Below are 22,308 nucleotides of genomic sequence, written 5' to 3'. Positions count from 1 at the left end.
GCAACAACGATGTCTGAAACAAACACATCCACTCCACTGGCAGAAACGACAGAAGTCACAACTACGACAGCAGCTACTTCCACAGAAGCACCAAGTACATCTGCAACAACAGAGACATCTCAAAGTGCTGCGACGACCACGTCTGAAATGACCGCAAGTACTCCAGTGGCTGAAACGACAGCAGTCAAAGCTACTACAGCAGCTACTTCCACAGAAGCACCAAGTACAACAGCTACAACAGAAACATCAACAAGTGCTGCAACGACGATGTCTGAAACAACCACATCCACTCCACTGGCAGAAACGACAGAAGTCACAACTACGACAGCAGCTACTTCCACAGAAGCACCAAGTACAACTGCAACAACAGAAACATCTACAAGTGCTGCGACAACCACGTCTGAAATGACCACAACAACTCCACTGGCTGAAACGACAGCAGTCACAGCTACGACAGCAGCGACTTCCACAGAAGTACCAACTACAACAGCTACAACAGAAACATCAACAAGTGCTGCAACGACGATCTCTGAAACAACCTCTACCACTGCAGTGGCAGGAACAACGACGGAAGTCACAAGTACGACAGCAGCAACTTCCACAGAAGCACCAAGTACAACTGCAACAACAGAAACATCTACAAGTGCTGCGACGACCACGTCTGAAATGACCACAAGTACTCCAGTGGCTGAAACGACAGCAGTCATAGCTACTGCTGCAGCCAGTTCTACAGATGCAGCCACTACAACTGGAACAACAGAAACATCTACTACAAGTTTTGCGACAACCACATCTGAAGCAACCACTACTATTCCAGTGGCAGAAACTAGGACAGAAGTCCGAACTACTACAGCAGCTATTTTCTCAGAAGCACAAATTACAACAGCAACAACAGAGACATCTAGACGTCCTGCAACGACCACATCTGAAACAACCTCTACTACTGCAGTAGCAGGAACAGCGACAGAAGTCACAAGTACGACAGCAGCATCTTCCACAGAAGCACCAAGTACAACAGCTACAACAGAAACATCAACAAGTGCTGTGACGACCACGTCTGAAATGACCGCAACTACTCCAGTGGCTGAAACGACAGCAGTCACAGCTACTACAGCAGCGACTTCCGCAGAAGTACCAACTACAACAGCTACAACAGAAACATCAACAAGTGCTGCAACGACGATGTCTGAAACAACCACATCCACTCCACTGGCAGAAACGACAGTAGTCACAACTACGACAGCAGCTACTTCCACAGGAGTACCAACTACAACAGCAACAACAGAAACATCAACAAGTGCTGCAATGGCCACATCTGATACAACCACTACTACTCCACTGGTTGAGATGACAGAAGTCACAGCAAGGACTACAGCACCTACTTCCACAGAACCAGGAACTAGATCAGCAACAACAGAAACTTCTACAGGAGGACCAAGTACAACATCAACCACAGTAACATCTACAAGTGCTGCAACGACCACATCTGCAACAACCACAACTCCAGTGACAGAAACAACGACAGAATTCACAACTACTACTGCAGCTACTTCCACAGAAGCACCGACTACAACAGCAACAACAGAAACATCTTCAAGTGCTGCAGCGACCACGCCTGAAATGACCACAACAACTCCAGTGGCTGAAACGACAGCAGTCACATCTACTACAGCAGCGACTTCCACAGGAGTTCCAACTACAACAGCTACAACAGAAACATCAACAAGTGCTGTGACGACGATGTCTGGAACAACCTCTACCACTGCTGCGGTAGGATCGACGACAGAAGTCAGATCATCAACAGCAGGTACGTCCTCAGATGCACCGTCTACTGCAACCGCAAGAATACCAGAGGCATGTAGTACAAATACTACAACGGCAACATCAGAAACCACCACAACATCTGCAGCTGTGATAATCACTAAAATTTCACATTTCACAACTAATGCAGTCGCCTCAGCTTCTACCATATTGAACACTCTTACTACAAGTAGAAATATTTTTTTCAAGTACAACCAAAGTTCCAGATACAGCTGTTTTCATTGCTTCAACTACAAGAGGTAATAAAAGAATGGCAAATAAAACATATTGTCCACCTACTGTGTTTACAACCAGTACCATATTTGCACTAACATTAGCTACACCTTCCAAAGCAGTTTCATACAGTATTTCAAATTAGTAACTACTTATTCAGCTGCTACAAATACATCAGGTTAATAAAAAGCTGGTGCTGTTTCAGTTTAAACAACTGCTGTCACACTTCCTATTACTATTACAAAACCTCCAGAAGCTGTTTATATGTTCACTTAAGTTATTTATATAACTAGATGTTCTATTCAACTGCAATTACATAAGAAACAATGACTATAGTATGTATTTAGTTTTCCATTTCTCATATTTCACCACATCCAGTTATAACCAAATTCTCTCAGTTCAAGAAAACAACATACCTTTGGAAATACAGCAATCAACTATCAATTAACAGGTGTTTCTGTTTCAGCTGGAATGATTAATACAAATTCTACAACAATAACAACACTTCAGACTCACACCACCACATCAACACCTGCAACAAGGCAAACCTTGGCTGTTACTCCCCCGACAACTCCTCATACAGTGTAAGTTAATTTAGAATTTGGTGTTATATTCTTCTGATTATTAGCTCTACATGGATGTGTTTGTTCAGCTAATGATTTTTCTTTGTTTTTCAGCATTGGAATAGCACGTTTAAACATCCGCTTTCTGTTCATCACCATAAAAGTCCCTAGTGAAACTGAAATCCTCAACATTGCTAATAAGATCTTGGGTCCTCGTGTTAGATCTGAAAATATAAAACTGAACGATCCAGTGCAGATTAAGAATATCACATATGAAAGTAAGTGTTCTGCCTCCTTCTACCATTTTTGTGTTTTGTGAAAGACTCATTTAGATATTTTGAAAGTCACTGTTTAATGCGAAAATATGTATGGCACATCTTTAAAGTTTTATTATTTATAGACATGAGTTCTGCCTTTTTAAGAAATGGGAATTTGTGACTAATGTAGGGAAAAATTCCATTATCATTTACAGAATTGTCAAACACCTCCTTTGCCTTGGACTTGGGCTATGAGATTACTAATGTGAATATGAGTGAGCAATTCTCACAGAGAAACAATACTTTTATTCTCATCCAAGAGAGTATCAACAAACTGGTGAGCACATTTCTATTTTAATAGTGAGGTTTGATTTTAATCGTGGTGACTGGAAAAAAACAGAAGCACCTTAAAATGTCATAAATATCTTTTGTGGTAAATATTTAATCTGAGTTCCTGCAACAGTGCCAGTGTTTTGGCAAGGATCTTATCCCACTAATTTCAAAATTCAGTCAATTTCCATATTTTTCTTATTTTTTTCCAGCTAAATAATATTCTCAACAGTCCTAATGGAACTCCATTCACCTTTCCTCAAGCAAACTTTATGTAAGTATAGGTTTTATAAATGTTTTTTAACCTTAACAATCACAAACCGACATTTCTGAGCTAAATTATTTCACTTTATAGATTACCAAAACATTACTGAAACACTACGTAAATAAAATGATAATGAGATTGTGTAAAATATTTACATTTTTTTAACTGGAAACTTATGTCCTCTTTGCAGTAATGAACAAAATGTGATTGAAGCAAATATGACCTACATCTATAAGGAAGGGGACATCAACCAACCAAGCAACTTCCTATCAGACATCCTGAAAGCCAGTGGTACGTTCACTGTAAAATCTGTTTCACCGATCTTTGAAATTGTTCCACAGGCCATTCTTCAAAATCAATCCCTGCCACACATATTACTGTGGTTAAATGAGGGTGATTCCCAAAATTTATTCTGAAATCAGCAGGCAAAAGGCATTCAAAATAACACTAGTCATGGACTGATGTGTTGTATTATGGTTGAATAACACTGCAGTTGTGATGACTGAAGATTAAACATGAGTTTCTCTAACTCTGAATTACTGTAACTTTCAGGCTTGGATGTTTCCACCACCACTACAGCACCAACTACCACCACTACAACTCCACCTACTACAACTAAATTCAACCCCACCTTCCTGCTCACCACACCCCTGCATGGGGCCTCCAGTGTAGTGGAAAGTGGGAAATTTCCAGGCTGGGCTTTGGCCATTATCATCCCCTGTGGTATTGTTATCATCCTGATTCCGCTCTGGATCCTCCTCTGTGTAAGTGCTAAACTTTGTAGGTCTGTCTTCATTTCAGCCCATAGTTTGATTAGAACTTTATTCATCTCAAAGGAAATTGCAGTTTAGGACCGCTTTTAACTTGTAACTACATTTATTTTTGAGAATTACAGTCTTCACATTTTTCCTCTCCTTCTTTCTGTCCCTATCATAGTGCCTGTTGTGTGGCTGTTGTGCAGCCATAAGGCGGCGCTGGAGACGACGGAGGTCTTACAATGTGCAGTACACAACACGCAATGGCCTCTTTTGAGAAGGTGAGGTGGATGTTACTGACACCCAAAGGAATCAAACACGACTTAGCCGGAAATGAATGAATTACAGATGGATTGAATTTATGTTAATCTCCTACTCTTTGATCTGGAAAAATTACTAATAAATGTCCTCTCTTCCCCCATTCAATCTCACAGTGCAACATTACCTCCTGAGGTCTGAACACTGAAGATACTTTAATTTCGTAGACCTTTGAACTGGATAACCCAGTACTTCAGAGGATATTAGCAATTTTTACAGTCATCAGTTTGGCGTATTGGTATTTTCATTCAGGTGTATTAATGGGAAACGATGGAAAATATATTGTTTTTTGGTTATGTGAAACGTGTGAAAGAAATCAGGGTGAAATGTGTGAGAGGTTGTCTTTATCAAATCAGTCTTCATAAGTATTTTCTGTGTTGTGTATTCATATTTGTCCATCTTTTGTGTGTGCATTATTAGTAACTTTCATCCAAAATATTATACAATTCTATTACCACAAAAGAATGCCAATCATTGTTAATTGTGTGTTTTAACATGTAGTGAAAATCATATTTATTATTTATAACTGAAGGAAAAAATAGAAAGGAATTAGTACAACTGTGTAACCCTCAAAATATTTGTTTAAATTTAAACAATTTGTCATTTAGATTTGCGAATAGGCTCTATAAATAAGTTATTGTGAAAGTAGTTTAAGTGTACAGCTTAATAATTTTATACAGTAACACTTTAATATTGAAACTACTACCCTTATTCCAACTGTAATTTAAAAGCCATTTTAAATTCATATATAACAATTTTGTTTGCAATGTCACTGCTTTCCTTTAAACAATAAAAATATTTAAATAAATTGCATTTTTCTTATTCAGTTTTTCAGCAAAAAGTGAACATAATCTAAACATTTTACAAATCATCTTGGAAAATGCAATAGGTATTGTTTTTCTTATGTTACACCAATACCTCACTTAATGGAAACAATCCCTTCTGCAAAATCCCAAATTTAAAACTTTTAATACATTCCTGGAACGTAAGAAATATGTTCATCAACATCATCTACAAACAAACTTTTATTCAGACAACTACAGCTTGAAGAGGAAGGAGAAGCCTTAGAGGTGAACTGGCAGAAGGTGCAAATGTTCTTTCACTTAGTGGAAAACTGGACTGGGAAGTTGTACACTATTCAAAGAACAAATAACCACTGGGATTTAACCTAGGTATCTACTAAATGAGGACTGAAATATGTTTATGAATGTACATGGTCAAAACAAATGTATACTCACAGATGTGGATAGTTTACATTTTAATATGTGAAGCTTTGCATTCATCAAGCATGTTGTGTGGTAAAATGGTATTGTACTCCATTATAATTTTGTTCTACTTCAGTGATGTCCTAACGTAATTTTTACATTAATACACAGCAAGTCATGAAGACAATAACTCTCAGATGAGAAATTATCATTTTGAACAAAGCCTGCAGTCAGAAAAAAGGCAAAAGAAGGACTAGAGACAGTGATACAGTCAAACACTCACACGCTGGTGCCCTGTTATTTAAGCAAGAACATGACCAGTGCTCCAGACTATCTCTTTCTCTTTCAAAGTGCTCTTTTGCCATTTTGCCCCTATCTTTCCTGAACCGCTTCTTGTCTTCCATTTCTTGGTCTCTCTCTTGCTTTGTTTCCATTCCATGAAACTCCTGTCTACCAGTGGGAGGACCAAAAGAGAGACCCTCGGGAAGAGCTGACGAGGGCCGAGGACAGTCAAGCCAATCAGTAGCTAAGGCTCGAGGATATCCTGCATCAGGGGCAGAGCCTGGATGAGAAAACTTCCAATACAAATGGTCTTTAAAAATGTAGATGGAACCTAATTGAAAGGAAGATGGAAAGACTGATGAAACCGATACTTGCAAAAAGCAAAAACATACCAGTGAACACATGTTCATACAGTTCTCTCTTACCATCACTGTCTGTGGTGATTCCATTCACACCTTCTGACAGCAGTTCTCTCCAGGTCTCACTCTCTAGTCTTTCACTGTTTCTTTTGTTTTTATCTCCCCAAACCACACCCTTTTCTGTATCCCACACCAGCCCTTGCTCTCCTCCTCTAACCCCTAGGACATGAAGTGGTTGTGGATACCCTTCTTGGAGAGCAAGGTCATTAAAAAACCAGAACTGGGACCCTGGAAAGATTTGAGAAACAGTTGGATGAACAATATTCTAAAACATACATACACCAACATATAAAACATCCTATTCTAAACCTTGTTCATTATTTCTAAACATGTATTTCTTATTATGCTACAAAATGAATAGAGAAAGAGAATCACCGGTGATGAAGACTATTGTGTGATCTGAGCGTCTCTCAAACACCGCCTGAAGAGGAGACAGGTTAGGGGGAAGGCCTCCCCACATGCGCCGAATAGAGGCTGCCTTCTCTGATACCAGCCCTCCACTACTCACCCTCCACATATTAAGATCTGGGGAAAAGAGATAAATTGTGCTAGTGTGATGCTCTTCTAACAGGAGCTGGAATGTTACAGTACGTCACAGTATTAAGAGGTTCATAAACTGACAAAGCTACAGCCTCTAGCTATTTTTTCCGGCAACTTTATTTTGCAGTGTTTGGCTCACAACTTCGCTAGCTCCTAATAGCTTTGTCGTTGCAGTTCTGGTTACCTATGCGATGAAAGTAAAAAAGCAAAAAGGAAAATTTGCTTTGTGTCACTCAGTGTATCCCTACCGTCTGACAGGTTGACAAAGACTAGCAGGTCTTAGCAAACTCATCACAATTTAGCATGTCTATCAAAAATGGCTTTGCAGATTTTTTTTTTTTTTTTACATTTATTTACCTCATTCTTTTCTTCAAATCACTTTGCAATAATTAACCGCAAAAGAATTACAGCAACCTATTCAGTCAGTGTGTAACATAGTGGTTAGCATTGGAGTCTACTGCTTGAAAGGTTGCAGTTCAAACCCCACTCTTGCAGTAGTACCCTTGGTTTGATACAGGGATTTACTATGCACCTCAGTGCTATAACATTTCTGTCAACATGTAAAAACACAGTGATTACCATGACACTCTACAATGCCTCACCTTTAAAGAAAAACATGTCCCCCCTTATTCTGGCCACTGCATCAAAGCTGGTTGTGCAACGATCAGCTTCGTTGCTGTGTGAGACACAGAGTACACATTTTAATTGCTTTAACCGTACATTGCGGGTAAGATCTGTAAGTGATAAGCTGACTCTTGCACCTGTGTTTTTCAGCAATACGATGCCCTCTGTGTCTCAAATGAGGCTGCAGGGATAAATCTGGAAAATCTGTGGTCAGCAGGTTGTCTTGCTTACCTGAGGCACAGAGGTTGAACATGTTAAAGATTCTGAATCCAGAACATATCACAGTAGTCTTTAAGATGGTTGTTTCCCACTTCAGAATTGTTTTGTCAAAAGATTCCTGCTAAATAAATAAGTGTAAATGGATAACATAAACTGCAGTGCTGTGATTTTCCAATACAGATCCCTTCATTCATTCCTTATCCTTCATTCATTAAATGATTTCCCAGTGCAGAGTTACAGTGGTCTGGAGTCTGGAATCCATCTCAAAGCATAGGCACATTACACCCTAGATGTGATGCCAGTCCATCACAGGGCAGTCACACTCACTGCCACTGACACATTCACACTTTTCACACAGTTTAGATGCACAATTTCATCTGAAACACATCTTCGGATCATAGGAGGAAATCAGAGCACCCAGAGGAAACCCATAAGAAAACAGAGAGAACAAGCCTACTCCACAGACTAAAATGCATTCAAATCCATGTAAAAATCTAAAGCCCAGGTACTGTGATGCACCATTACTATCTACACCACACCACCCTAGTGTGTACAAGTGCTGGGCAAAGTAGACTTCTCTTGTTTTTACCGTACAGCTTAGTGATCTGCTCCCTGTCCTGGGACCCCAGGGTAAAGCGCAGAGGGTCCCCCACAGGGCCCTGGTAATACGGTCTCATCACAGAATGTCTTGAGGAGGAGTGAGACAGACCCAAGGCATGGCCAAATTCATGCACTAGGACTGTGAACAGATCTGTACCCTCAGAAGCTGGAAAAAACATGCACAGATCATTAGAATTCACTTAAAAACATAAATATGGCAAACCAGTAAAAAGTGTTGTCTTTCTTATGCTGACTACTGGTCTCACCTGGTTGTCTGAAAGACCAGTCTTCCTCTGAGTCCAAGTGCACCCCACCAGCTCTGTCGGGGTCCGATGGAAAGAAAGCATGTCCCACAGCTCCTCCTACCCCATCAAAGGGAAAGCCATCACCATGTGAACCATGCAGGAAGTCCACCTGTAAGTCTGCTCCCTCGGGACTTGCCACCTGACAAAATATATTTTATACTCAAAGCGTAAATTGGAAAAAAGTCAGAGAGGTAACCTCCATCCTAATCTCTTTCTATGAAATTGCCATTTCTTTCATATAGCGATCATGAGATGTTAATTTCAAGCAAGGAAAACCTCTTTCAAAATATACTATACAGCAGGAGATTGAACATGGACACTATATTTTCTTGAGGATATTGGAAAACAATGAATGTCCCACCATTGTGTGCATCACCCAACCTGCCTTAACAGATGAGGAACCAGCACCATTGAACTACACAGCAAGTTCATCTTAAATCTGTAAATCTGCTCCCATTTTTCCTGTAAAATGAGGAAAACAATATTACTTGAACAAACCTCATGGAATTCCAACTTGGTAGGCTCAGCCCAGACTTTAAGAGCATAGAACACCAGGGAACGAATCATCTCACGGGAAAGTGCAGTGGAGGTAGGATATGAGCGCAGCCTAGTAAAGGTATGAAGATTAGAAATATGTGAGAAGATGAAAAATATGCGAGAAATTTTAAAAAATCTCTCGTAAAAAAAATACAAATGAAGAAGTAGGTTTGTTTGAAACCTCCAGTTGATGCTTCTGCGGCTCCATGTAGAAGGAGATCTCCTTTTTTGCCTGTGATGATGATTTTCTGTGTGTAGAGGAGGCACAATTCCATCCCCACCCTCATCCGGAAGTGAACATCGTGGAGTGCGCATCAAATTCAAAGTGTCACCATCTAAATGATTAGCATTTTCAAAATATTAAACATACTCAGTTTGGATAAGCTAATCTTTTCTATATTTTTCCCAAAAAATAGAAATATTAGCCAATCACTAATGCCCATTCAGTCAGTCTAAAACGTTTAACAAGAAAAATCAATTACATTCTTATTTAGCAGTGAAACTGGCCACTGCTTTCACTCGTTTTGTTGTTTTACCTACAACTCCTGTTTCTTTGAGACCAGCAAATTTCTGCATGGCTCTTACAGCCTGTGTAACAGCTGTCCATGCCTGCAGCTGGCCAGTGGAAGGATCTGGAGGTGGGAGATAGCCATATCTTGTCAGCCAATCCTGGATACGAAATGCAGAGGACAGAAAGAGCACTGTTATGCCAATCTGTTCTCTGGTTACAACACAATCACTGAAAGTGGCTAAAGAAATAGAGAAGCATGAAATACTTGTGAAGCGATACAAATTATTGATTTGTCTGTACTTATTTTCTTTAGTACTTTCTTTCTTTTCCACTGTTACTCACCACCAATTCTATGCTTTCATCCTCAGTAGGGGTAACAAGGGCAGAGAATGAGTGAGCTGGACTTGTTGGGTTATGAGGAAGGGCGGGAACCATTTCTGTGTGCTTGCAGATGTACAGCAGTAATAAGCTCCATACTCCAGCCCTCATTTTCTCCACTACTGGGTGGTCCTCTGGCAATCAGTCAATTTTGTTTTACGGCATAACTCTAAGTGATCTGATTTGTGGCAAAAGTACTGAAGAGCAACTTAGTGATACGTTCACACACAGTTGAGGCAAACTTCTGCAAAGTAAAACAAAATCAGTTACGCTCTCATCAGCTGTAACAATAGAAGTCTATAATATAATATAATATAATATAATATACACACATTCTCTACAACTGCTTGTCCCAAGCAGGGTCACAGCAAGCCAGAGCCTAACCTGGTAACACAGGGTGCAAGGCTGGAGGGGGAGGGGACACACCCAGAACGGGATGTCAGTCCATCGCAAGGCACCCCAAGTGGGACTCAAACCCCAGACCCACCACAGAGGAGGCCCCGGCCAAACCCGTTGTGCCACCACACCCCCGCTTTATAAAATAATATAATATAATATAATATAATATCATTGCATCAAGTATTTCACATTCATCCTTAAAATGTTATTTTTCCTGTTGGTATTTGACATATAGCCTTAAAATGCTGGTATTCCTTTGGCAAGATACACAAAACTGGTAACACAAAGCTATTTGAATTAGACACTAAAATAAAGTTCTCAAAAACAAGACGAGTCAGTTGACTTTATATTATTTCTGATTACATATTTTTTCATTTGCCTCGTTTGCCTGTTCTTCTTCATTTCACTACATTTCCTTACAGTTTTGCTCCAAAACACAAAAAAAGCAATACCTGACACACAATAGCGCACCAAAAAGTGAAACTCCTTAGTTGAAAGAAATAATAATTAAAAAATAACTTGGGCAAAAATAAACCTACTGCTTTCTGTAGTATTATCAGTTATAGATTGTAACAGATTTACAAAATATTCAAATTTGATGCAATATAAAAAATGTGACCATGTCCTTCACAAGGAGAAGCTGAGGAAAAATATGTTTAAAAAAATAGATGTACAGTACATTAAAAATGTGTGTGTAGTTTGAAGAAAGATGATAAGCATCATCTAAGGCAAATAAAACCTTGGTTACAGAAATAAACGAGTACAAAAAAACAGGCTGAATTTTTACAATGCTGGAGAAATAAAGAAAATATTTAGGAAACTGGATTCATAATAAGCATAAGGAGAAAGGGTGAGGAGTGTAAAACAGAATGTATATCACAGAAAATAACAGAAGAATGAAAAAAGAGGACAAAGCTCTTTGATTAAATTAGCTGGTGCCATTTCATTAAGTAAAGTGACAAAGTGATGTGGGCAAAGAGGAGAAATTTTCAAAGCAATAAAATTAGACTGAGGGCTCATATCTCAGGAGAAATGGTAAACTGAGGAAGTATATGGAATAAACAATAAGGGCAGATGGAGACGGGGCATTAGTCGTTCAGTAATTAACTCAGATAGCTTGTATGCAATAATGAATCAATATCTTAATAGGTTTTTACATAAGAAGATTTATTTATCAGTATGACAACAGCGAAGGTCCTACATTGTATGAAAACAGTATACTGCACACAGGACAGACAAATACGGAATAGGAGATTGACGGCAAACAAAAGATGGTCTAAGGACCAAGTAAAAAAATAGATTATATACCTAAAACAAAGACCAAGAACCTACTGAAAATACTTATTGTCTCTTTACACTTTAAGTGATGAACAAAAGGATGGCAGCTGAGATAGCACAGCTGCAGAGATAGAACGTGAAGGGGACAGACAAGGAAAAAACCAAGGAAATCCAAAGTTTTACTTACCTTCTCTTTTAAGTGTGTGTCTCTCTGTTACTGAACAGATGTGGTCCTCTCTTCTCCCTCCTGCCTGCAATCCCCCACTGTCCAGGCCATAGAAACTCTCACAATAGTCTGTTCACTAACCCATCCGCACCCCACCTCCCTCCTCGGAAATTCAGAGCCAGTGAGGGAGTTCAATTCAGCCCTGAGACTGTGATTTTATGCATGTGGTTGGGTGAGAGGGGGTTAAAAGAAGATATCGATGCAAAAAAGCCTCTTTCCATCTTGTAAGAAGATTTAGAAAGATTTCCTTCCGTTTTTGACTCATTTGTTTCCAAAACACACACAAAAATAGACAAAAACAAGCCTTTTATATATCTGCACATGTAACTGATCGGCATCTCCAGCACCCCAATACTCATGCAATGTTAAATTATTCACATCTGCAAATCCTGTACAAACACGGGCTACTTTAAATCAACAAGGATATAAAGAAATCATAATTTTATGTGTGTAACTGATCTCCGCAGAATAATGTCACTAAAAGCAGCAAGGCAAATGTATGAAGAGGAAGAGAAAGGGAATGTAATTGAGATGCACAGATGCATTTGGTTAGTGGTGGTAGCTTTAAATCCTCTTAAGTATAGGATTTAAAAATACCCATGAAGATTTCACTGATATCGCTCCATCTTTCCCTCTTGTCTTTGAATATGATAGTTAAAGAAGACTATTGTCTGAACTAACCAGTTATCCTAACCAACTGACCTTGTCCAGACCTTGACTTTTAAACTTAAACAGTTATATAAATATGAATGATCTTGGGAGTCTTGACTGGAAGCTGGTTTGTTAATTATTTAGATATATTGGTTTTTTTTGTTATCAGAACGCTTATTGCTCTATAAGATACTTTGAATTTAAAACTATATTAAAACAATTTAGAAATTCAAGGCTTGACCATCATTCCAGATGTGATACCCATAAGTACCCACAGGAGTGCTTGGGATTATTGACAGGAAATGTTGCGATGATTGTTGTTCAACTCGACTTCTCAGCTGTCAATATTTTTTAACATCAATATGCTTGAGAATTGTAAATGTTTTAATGAAAATAATTTCATAACTGTATTACAGGGGATTATTCTACAGGGGTTCTAATGCAAATGCAGTGTATATTTTTATTGCAAATAGAGTGGATATTTTATTGTTTTTTTATTGTTTTAAATAAGGGGGGTGCGGTGGCGCAGTGGGTTGGACCGCAGTCCTGCTCTCCGGTGGGTCTGGGGTTCAAGTCCCGCTTGGGGTGCCTTGCGGCGGACTGGCGTCCCGTCCTGGGTGTGTCCCCTTCCCCCTCCGGCCTTACGCCCTGTGTTGCCGGGTAGGCTCCGGTTCCCCGTGACCCCGTATGGGACAAGCGGTTCTGAAAATGTGTGTGTGTGTGTTTTAAATAATAGTTCTTGTTTAAGTGATACCTTTTTGATATTGTTTCCTAGTTATAGTCTATAGTCCATAAGTCTAGTTTTAAACAAAATTTTCAGGTAAAGCTGATTTATATCATTCCGTCGAAGAAAAAAGAGGAAATGCTGGAAGAGAAAGTTCTGGGTTGGAGGTAAGTGTATTAACACCTGTTGCTGAACTGTACTGCATATCAAGCGGAGATTGAGGTGAATGGCAAGAGAACTTTTCCAGATGCATTGATGTGTGTTGTTCCATACAAACTTGTTTTTCTTAGGAATAAGTTGATAGAAAAAGCACATTTACAATATGGCACTGCATTACTCCATATTACTACTGAGAAAACAAAGACAGCTGATAAACACAAAAACAGAAAATCATTTATCATACTCTTCTGCACAGCACATTTGAAATAATACTTCAAACAATTAAACATTCTTAAATTCGCTTCGCTACCAGTATTTCGTTACTCTGTTGAAGTTTTGTAGTAGAGTGCGAAAAAAAGCCTTGTTGTCTAGACAACGGATCTGACCCACATGAATGTGGTGGTTCGGAGGGGTCGAAGGTCTTGTGGAAGGGGGGAGATGGGTGTGGGTAAGCTGTATTTTTAGACCTTCCAAAATACAGGGAAACTGGAAGTGTGAATGGATTATGTGTTGGGAATATCCGAATCCTTCAATTGTCAGACAGAACTTGCTGTCTCCTTGGCAACTCACGTTCCTTTGGTACTTAGTAACACATAGAGTTCCATTGTTAACGCTACTATGGATGACACGGCAGCACAAAATTAAAAGCTCTAAGCACTTCTTCCACATCATGCATCCTCAAAACGCAATTTTAGCTGTAATTTTAAAGAAGTATGCTACGGGAACATTTATTGGATTGATCCCAGTATTTTCCTCTTTCCCACTGTCAGCCCTAACCTGACAGTCATTTCTACGCAATATTTTTAACATTGCACAATATTTGACAATTTGTGAGTTAACGCAATTTTTTTATGGACTTGCTGTCACTCTTGCTGTTACATACATTAAAAAATGTGGGATAAGACATAGAGTGAAAAAGTTGATGGCACAATTCAATTTTTGAGGCCACATTCAGATGATTTTCTTTAAAGAATCACGGGAGAACTCTACAGTATGTATTTTTTTAATTCACGAAAGGAATCAACAAACTATGACATCCTAAATAAGCAGATGGAACAAAAATCTGTCAAACCAGCGTGACACCCAACCTACTGGCGAGAACTACTTCTGGATTTTACACGGAACTCAAGACAGGAATATTCCAGGGATTAATGAAAGGACCCTAAAAAATTACCACTGTGGAGATGCCGGGGATTGAACCCGGGGCCTCATACATGCAAAGCATGCGCTCTACCACTGAGCTACATCCCCTTCCGCTTCTAACAAGTTCTGGAACTCGTTTTAGAAACAATCGCTACTGCTGTTGCTCCCCTTCTCTGGTATTTACGGTATTTTAACCGGAAGTATTTTGTTGCGTTACTTGACTGGCACTTTAAACACAGCTTTCTGGGACGTTGTGTTATAATACCTCGTCATAGTTCCTCACATATAGTTAGCAAGAGGAAAAACACCGGTGAACTGACGTCGTCAAAAGACTGCGCTTCTAAAATGACGAACTGCGTTATTTTCCAGACCCAGCTGGCCTCTATCATGGATTTGCTGGTTAAGGCGGCTGTTGCGGACATTAGCAAACTCTTCGAGGAGCGCTGCGCTTTCTGGCGCTTGGAGGTTTCGTGCCAACAGAAGGAGAACGCAGCTCTGAAGAAGAAGCTGCAGCGGGTGGAGAGCGAGCTGAGGGCGGCCCGCCCACGCGCCAAGGGCACGAGACCCGGCGCGCGGACAGCTGCCGTTCAAAACAACCAGGTTTGTGGTCGGCCTCGTGCGGAAGGAGCTAAACAACTTGTATCTGTTCTATCAGCCCCTCGTCAAGCTCCGTTCGCCTCGAATGATTCAGCGTAGCTCGTTTGTGTAACATCATAGTCACACTCAACAACATTTAGTCACCAATTATTCAATGAAACGGTTCTCGGACGGTGCGAGGAAACCGGAGCACCCCGAGGAAGCACGGGGAGGAAGTGAAAACTCCACAGTCGGGATAGAACCTGTCTCCTTGCACCACTGTGCTGCCTTGTGGTCACTGATGCTGTTTTAAGTCAGCTATTAAAAAAGCTTCCCTGTACTGTACAGTGTAGAGGATCAATAAAGTGTATGGAGAAGGTGCTGTGTCACCTTCTCAATTACAGGAATGCCTGCTTCACAACACCTCAACAGCTGTGCTGCCTAGTACCTGTCACCATCGCTTGACAGGCTGGCTTATTACTTTTTTAAATCTCCTTGTGCTAATAAACTTAAATGTTGCTCAGAAGTATGCATTTTTAAGCATAGGATAAATGTTTTTTTTTCCCAAAAGTGTACAATGATTTGCCTGTTTATGTAGCTTGGTGATTCTCAGTGGTGCAATTCAAGGTACGTATTTTATTGAAGGGTACAGCAGTGGAAGGTGGATTTCAACCTGGATCCTTTGAGTACAAAGCTGTGGCACCAGCCATCATCCAATGCTACATATTTTTTGTCATCCCTTATCACAGGATCCAGACATGGAAGAGAACTGGCCTCAGCCTCTTTGTGTCAAAGACGAAAGACTTAAGGAAGACTTTGCAGAAACTGTCCGACAGAGGAAGCCAGAAATCAGTCATGAGGGTAAAAAGTGTTTCCGTATTTCTTTTTTTTTTTTTTTTAAAAATAGAAAGAAAAAAATGTTGTGCCTTAATTTGCAGCTGTAATGTCTGTTGATGACACATGTTTTCTTCGACACTGTTGTACCTTTGACGGCAGAATCTCGAGTCATCGTCGGCGATAAAGCAGTGCTGCCAGAGAAAGAGCAGTGCGATCAACAACTGGTTGTATCTACAGAAATCACCCAGCAGTTCACAGAACGGCACCTAACCAGACTGAGTGAGGAGCACCTCAATAGGCTGGTGGCGACCTGCAAGTCAGAAGTGGAATATGAGTTTCCTACCCAATGTTTTAATCAGACAGCATTTTTGCATGGTCCAACAAAGAGTCTGTACTCACAGAAGTCTATTCTGGAAGCAAGAAATACTTCAGTTCCAGGTTACTCGAACACTCGAGAGGAGACAGAAGATCAGTCAGCATCGATAAGACTAAATCTTGCTCGTACTTCTGAGGATAGCGACAGAGTGTCTTGCTTGGGTTTCCCAGATATGAAATCAGAAGTTGTCACAGTCCAATCTGCAACCATTAAAGACGAGCTTGAAATGTTGTCTACCTGTAGTGGTGAGGCAAGGATAGAGGTGGTTCGTATACAGCCTGTTTGGTACAGTCAAGGCAAAGAGAAAGAGGTAATGGAGCCAGAAAATGATGGACAAGATTTTAAAAAAGATCCAGCTGTGCAGCAACATCTGTATGCAGCAAGACACACACAGCTTACGGGGAACTGCAATTCAAACAAGTTCAACTTCACTCTGTCACGTGAAAGAGAATGCCATCTCCACAATGAAAGTCTTCCTTCGTTGAAAAGCATTAAGACCAACCAAAGACCTGATACAGGAGAGAGACGTTTTAACTGTACGCACTGTGGGAAGAGTTTCACCCAGCGAGGTCATCTAAAAATACACCAGCTGATTCACACTGGAGAAAAACCATTCAGTTGTACTCAGTGTGGGAAAAGGTTCACTCATGTCCATGTTCTCAAAAGACATCTCAGCATCCACACTGGTCATAGGCCATACAGCTGTAGTCACTGTGGGAAAAGCTTCTCTCTGAAAGACAGCTTAAGAAGGCATAAGCGAATTCACACCGGAGAGAAACCGTACATATGTATGTACTGCGAGAAGCGATTTACTCAGGGAAGTCACCTGAAAATTCACCAGCTAATCCACACTGGTGAAAAGCCATTTAGTTGCACTCAGTGTGACAAAAGTTTTACTCAGTTGCATGTTCTCAAAAGGCACCTGAGTGTTCACACTGGAGAGAAACCATATATTTGTATGCAGTGTGGGAAAAAATTTACTCTGCAAGATAGCCTGAGAAGACATCTGAGAATTCATACTGAAGAGAATCTGCTGTTTTCTGAACAGTTGCACAGTAATGACGTATTTCGGGAACAGCAGCCAACATGAATTCGTAGTTTTTAAATAGATGTTGTATATCTATTAATCATTATACATGGTCATTTTGCATTGGAGAACTGTTGTTTGTATCAGTATGTTCTTGTTATGTACAAAGGAAAAACTTGCATTTTGAATTTAAGAAAGTAAAATTTGTACTACATCTGTGGTAAACAGTGTTAAGGCAAAGATGTTTAGATTTTGAGCATTCTCAGCTCCTGTTTACGAAGGATGGACAAGCTAAACATAGTACAGCAATCAGCCACTACATTAAAACCACTGACAGGTGAAGGCTCTGGGCAATGTTCTGCTGGGAAACCTTGGGTCCTGGAATTCATGTGGATGTTACTTTGACATATACCACCTACCTAAAGATTGCTGCAGACCACGTGCACCTCTTCATGGCAACGATATTCCCTGAAGGCAGTGGCCTCTTTCAGCAGGATAATGCGCCCTGCTACACTGCAAAAATTGTTCTTGCAATGGTTTGAGGAACATGACAAAGAGTTGAAGGTGTTCAGTTGGCCTCCGAATTCCTCAGATCTCAATCCGATCGAGCATCTGTGGGATGTGCTGGAAAAACAAGTCCGATCCATAGAGGCCCCACCTCGCAACTTACAGGACTTACTGTAAAGGATCTGCTGCTAACGTCTTGGTGCCGGATACCACAGGACAGCTTCAGAGGTCTTGTGGAGTCCATGCCTCGATGGGTCAGCTGTTTTGGCAGTATTAGGAGGACCTACATATGGGTGGTTTTAATGTTGTGGCTGATCAGTGTAAATAAAATCTGTGCATGGCCAGATGTTACAGTAGCCAGCAATACAGCATGGTCTTGTGATCCTGTTCATTGTGTCACGTCAGTAATGTATCACTTAAAATCAGTTGAAATAACTGAATTTCATTAATAAATATTTGTGCATAAAGAAACAGTCTTCAAATGTATGTAACTTATTTTACATGTTGGTTGTCCCATGTTAAGTGAATGGTTCATAGGAGTAAATAATTAGGTTGGTAAAAAGTTCTGCTTTTGTGGAAACTTGTTTTACAAATTTTCCAATGAATAGCCCAGTTTCTAGAATCAGTAATTTTTAGACCACAGACTGCTTTTTTTATTTATCAAGATGTTGTCTTTATTGTATTAATACAGGGAAATCCTTTCTAGTTTCCTAGCTGATTTTGACCAGCTCATTTATTTTAATATGTATATTGTTTCAGCTGGCGACTCGCTTACCTGCTTTAGGGATCTGGTGTGTTGGTGTTTTTGTTCTTTTGTTTTTGTGATTGCTTTGTACATCTTTTTAATTGGACTTCAAAAGCATGTGGATGTTTTTTGCGTGTGGTGAAAGTGGTGGAAGTTATACTGTTTATCGGACTGTGTTTGTTTTGTGTAAACGCCGGGCGTGTGACGTTGCCAACATGGACTCGAGCGTTGGCGTAGTGCGAGACAGCCAGCGATTGATCAGTTATAGTCGAAACATACTGATACTCCTGGCTCTCCGGATTCCAATGGGATTGACAGACCAAGCGGCACCCGGGCTACTGGACAACATTCCGAATGATCTGAAACGACCAGCAGGACGGATTGAGAGGCGGACCGGGTCGACGGCTTTCGGTTGCGGCGAGCCCAGCAGATCAACAGCCCGGAGGAGAAAGCGCGGGAGATGGGGAGGAATCAGGAGGAGACTCCGGTCACGGGGATCCAGACCGGCATTACCTGCTATAATCCTAGCTAACCTGCGCTAAATTCAGAATAAAATGGGAGAGATAAGGACATATGCAAGGTATGCTTTTGAATTTCGAGAGGCTGCCCTTCTTTGTTTTACGGAAACTTGGCTGCAAGCGGCTGCCCCAGACTCTCTTTTTGAAACGGCTTTTCACTTATACGAGCAGATAGGAACGAAACTACACATTTCTGAACCGCTTGTCCCATACGGGGTCACGGGGAACCGGAGCCTACCCGGCAACACAGGGCGTAAGGCCGGAGGGTGAGGGGACACACCCAGGACGGGATGCCAGTCCGTTGCAAGGCACCCCAAGTGGGACTCGAACCCCAGACCCACAGGAGAGCAGGACCTGGTCCAACCCACTGCACCACCACACCCTCCTCTGGGAAAAGCGGGGGTATGTGTTTACATAAATGAGCGGTAGTGTCGTCAATATTCTGTTTAATTGGTATGTAATAATGATTTTGAATTGTTGGCCATTGGGTTGAGACCATTCTACCTCCCTCGGGAATTTGGTTGCATCCTGCTGTTCGTTGTTTATCTTCCACCAAGCGGCAAAGCGCATCGGGCTGCAGCCTAAATAATACTACAGTATAGCGGACAGTGTGTGCAATTTACAGCAACCATTTCCCGACGCCCCCACCGTTGTTCTTGGTGATTTTAACATCTGCAACCTGAAGAAAACTTTGCCAGGATTTCAACAGGTTGTAAAATGTGGAACGAGGAAGGATAATATATTGGACAAATGTTACATAAACATGATTAGTAACGCCTATCATTCCAGAAGCAAACCACCAATAGCCAACTCTGATCATAATGTGATGCATCTTATTCCAATTTATCCGACCAAACTAAAAAGTAATAAACCTTTGAATGGGGTGGTAAGGCACTGGACACAGGACAGCAAAGAGACTCTGTGAACCTGCTTTGAGTCGACTGTACGGACTGGGAGGTGCTGAGGGAGGGCACTTTGGACTCAACACGCTCAGTTACAACTGATTACATCAATTTTTGTGTTGAGTCTATTATTCCCACGAAACCAATTAAAGTGTACCCTAATAATAAATTCTACATAACCAAAGCACACACACTTTCTGAGCCGCTTGTCCCATATGGGGTCACGGGGAACCGGAGCCCAATCTGGCAACTCAGGGCACAAGGGGACACACCCAGAATGGGACACCAGTCCATCGCAAGGCACCCCAAGCGGGATTCAAACCCCAGACCCACCAGAGAGCAGAACCCGGTCCAACCCCCCTGAAGACATTAACCATATAATGAATCAGAGGAAAATAGCCTTTAAAATAAGGATAAATTGGAGCTGCAAAAGAGGGACAAGGAGGCGAGAGATAAAATCAGGAAGGCAAAGGCTATTCATAAGAGATATCTAGAAGAGTCTTGAAGGCTAATAATCCCAGAAAAATGTGGGAGACCATGAAAAGCATGGCAGGTATGCCCAGTAAACAACAGAAGTCATTGGTAACAAACGAAGAGATGGCCTTTGCTGTAGAGATGAATACTTTTTTTTTTTTTTTCTTTTTTACCAGGTTTGAGACCTCTGGGACTGTAGAGAGTTGCAGTGATGTGCTGAGATCAGTACTTACAAGGCCTGATGATAGAGTGGAAATTTCAGTAGGACAGGTGGCCAACGTATTTAGACATCTTAATGCACGTAAGTCCACCGGCCCCGAAAACATCAGTGCCTCTGTTTTGAAGAACTACAGTGAGGAGCTTGCCCCTGTGTGGCAGCCCATCTTCCAGCAATCGCTGGATACATATATGGTCCCCACAGCCTGTAAAACTTCCTACATAATCCCACTTCCTAAGAAAACATGTCCCAAAGAGTGTAATGATTAAGGACCTGTAGCACTTACCTCTGTATTAATGAAATCTTTGGAAAAAATCATCTCCCATTTGCTCTTTCAGTCTATTCAGGATAAAGTAGATCCCTACCAGTTTGCTTACAAGCATGAGCGCAGCAGTGAAGATGCAGTAGCTACTCTTATGCATTTTGTTTTAAAGCACCTGGATACACCAAAAAGCAAACTTATGCTAGAGTATTGTTTATTGATTTTTTTTCGGCATTTAATACAATCAAACCAGACTTGTTGCTTTCCAAAATGTATCTGTTGGAGATAAATTCATGTCTCATTCATTGGTACAGTTCTTTCCTCACTAACAGACAACAGCTGGTTAAAATTAATAACACATATTCACCCTTGCTTATAACAAGTACTGGCGCTCCTCAAGGTTGTCAGCTCACCATTGTTATTCACTATTTACACTAATGATTGCATCATTAGTACACCTAATCACACACACACACATTTTCAGAACTGCTTGTCCCATACAGGGTCACGGGGAACCAGAGCCTACCCGGCAACACAGGGCATAAGGCCGAAGGGGGAGGGGACACACCCAGGACGGGACGCCAGTCCATCGCAAGGCACCCCAAGCGGGACTCGAACCCCAGACCCACTAGAGAGCAGGACCCAGTCCAACCCACTACGCCCCCTACGCCTAATTATTATCTTATTAATTTTCTGATGACACAGCACTGGTAGCATTGATGACTGAGGGGGAGAAGCCAGACTCCTATTTTGAGAGTGTGAACACAGTGATCCAATGGTGTAATCAGAACGCCCTTATTTTAAATCCCATTAAAACAGAGGAAATTGTTTTTGGAGTCACACAGCTCACACCAGCCCCAGTCATCATTTACAATAAATCTATAAAGCCATCCTCATCCTTCAAATATTTGGGAGTGTATGTGGATAATACTTTATCCTGGTCATAGCATGTGGATTACATATGTAATAAGGTCCAACAGAGAATCTACTTTCTGAGAAGACTTAGATGTTTTGGAGTCAGTAGGGGAATTCTTTATTTATTCTTCTGCTCCACAATTCGCAGCATTCTGCTATATGGAGGCCAGGTTTGGTTCTGCGGCCTCTCGGTTCAGCTGAAAAGAAGAATTTTAAGACTGCTGAATATC

At 40.9% G+C, this 22,308-nt stretch overlaps 3 protein-coding genes and 1 non-coding gene across 4 annotated transcripts; 2 read left to right on the top strand and 2 right to left on the bottom strand.

Annotated features, from left to right (window-relative positions):
* Nucleotides 1-1,702: 1,702 nt before the first annotated feature.
* Nucleotides 1,703-4,982, top strand: LOC108926669 (putative uncharacterized protein F40H6.5). Its single transcript, XM_018739517.2, has 9 exons — nucleotides 1,703-1,807; nucleotides 2,501-2,618; nucleotides 2,712-2,875; nucleotides 3,070-3,191; nucleotides 3,397-3,458; nucleotides 3,640-3,740; nucleotides 4,002-4,213; nucleotides 4,386-4,485; nucleotides 4,639-4,982. The coding sequence occupies exons 1-8, from the start codon at nucleotides 1,741-1,743 to the stop codon at nucleotides 4,479-4,481; spliced, it is 942 nt and encodes a 313-aa protein (XP_018595033.2). The 5' UTR covers nucleotides 1,703-1,740; the 3' UTR covers nucleotides 4,482-4,485; nucleotides 4,639-4,982.
* Nucleotides 4,983-5,935: 953 nt separating this feature from the next.
* mmp17b (matrix metallopeptidase 17b) lies at nucleotides 5,936-10,273 on the bottom strand. Its single transcript, XM_029251851.1, has 12 exons — nucleotides 10,107-10,273; nucleotides 9,790-9,922; nucleotides 9,435-9,588; nucleotides 9,215-9,323; nucleotides 8,678-8,855; nucleotides 8,401-8,577; nucleotides 7,730-7,823; nucleotides 7,571-7,644; nucleotides 6,804-6,953; nucleotides 6,435-6,656; nucleotides 6,046-6,340; nucleotides 5,936-5,951 (listed from the first exon to the last, which is right to left on the bottom strand). The coding sequence occupies exons 1-12, from the start codon at nucleotides 10,251-10,253 to the stop codon at nucleotides 5,936-5,938; spliced, it is 1,749 nt and encodes a 582-aa protein (XP_029107684.1). The 5' UTR covers nucleotides 10,254-10,273.
* A 4,485-nt stretch (nucleotides 10,274-14,758) lies between these two features.
* Nucleotides 14,759-14,830, bottom strand: trnaa-ugc (transfer RNA alanine (anticodon UGC)). Its single transcript has one exon. It is a non-coding gene; the product is annotated as a tRNA-Ala (tRNA).
* Nucleotides 14,831-14,944: 114 nt separating this feature from the next.
* Nucleotides 14,945-18,146, top strand: LOC108926668 (zinc finger protein 154-like). The gene is made up of 3 exons (XM_018739516.2): nucleotides 14,945-15,322; nucleotides 16,048-16,159; nucleotides 16,295-18,146. Exons 1-3 carry the CDS (start codon nucleotides 15,068-15,070, stop codon nucleotides 17,599-17,601), a joined length of 1,674 nt encoding a protein of 557 aa, XP_018595032.2. The 5' UTR covers nucleotides 14,945-15,067; the 3' UTR covers nucleotides 17,602-18,146.
* Nucleotides 18,147-22,308: the final 4,162 nt, after the last annotated feature.

This window comes from Scleropages formosus, chromosome 5 (genome assembly GCF_900964775.1).
Source record: "Scleropages formosus chromosome 5, fSclFor1.1, whole genome shotgun sequence".
Taxonomy (NCBI): Eukaryota; Metazoa; Chordata; class Actinopteri; order Osteoglossiformes; family Osteoglossidae; genus Scleropages; species Scleropages formosus.
Note: the sequence above shows the minus strand (reverse complement) of the source record. Positions and strands in the feature narration are given on the sequence as shown.

Coding starts and splice junctions, on each gene's coding strand:
- LOC108926669 (XM_018739517.2), top strand. CDS start 1,741: ATGTCTGGAACAACCTCTACCACTGCTGCGGTAGGATCGACGACAGAA. Junction 1,808..2,500: donor AGTCAGATCATCAACAGCAG/GTACGTCCTCAG, acceptor TTTCTGTTTCAG/CTGGAATGATTAATACAAAT. Junction 3,741..4,001: donor AGACATCCTGAAAGCCAGTG/GTACGTTCACTG, acceptor TGTAACTTTCAG/GCTTGGATGTTTCCACCACC.
- mmp17b (XM_029251851.1), bottom strand. CDS start 10,253: ATGAGGGCTGGAGTATGGAGCTTATTACTGCTGTACATCTGCAAGCAC. Junction 9,923..10,106: donor ATGAAAGCATAGAATTGGTG/GTGAGTAACAGT, acceptor TTTCGTATCCAG/GATTGGCTGACAAGATATGG. Junction 8,578..8,677: donor CTGGTCTTTCAGACAACCAG/GTGAGACCAGTA, acceptor TGTTTTTTCCAG/CTTCTGAGGGTACAGATCTG.
- LOC108926668 (XM_018739516.2), top strand. CDS start 15,068: ATGACGAACTGCGTTATTTTCCAGACCCAGCTGGCCTCTATCATGGAT. Junction 15,323..16,047: donor CTGCCGTTCAAAACAACCAG/GTTTGTGGTCGG, acceptor CCCTTATCACAG/GATCCAGACATGGAAGAGAA. Junction 16,160..16,294: donor GCCAGAAATCAGTCATGAGG/GTAAAAAGTGTT, acceptor CTTTGACGGCAG/AATCTCGAGTCATCGTCGGC.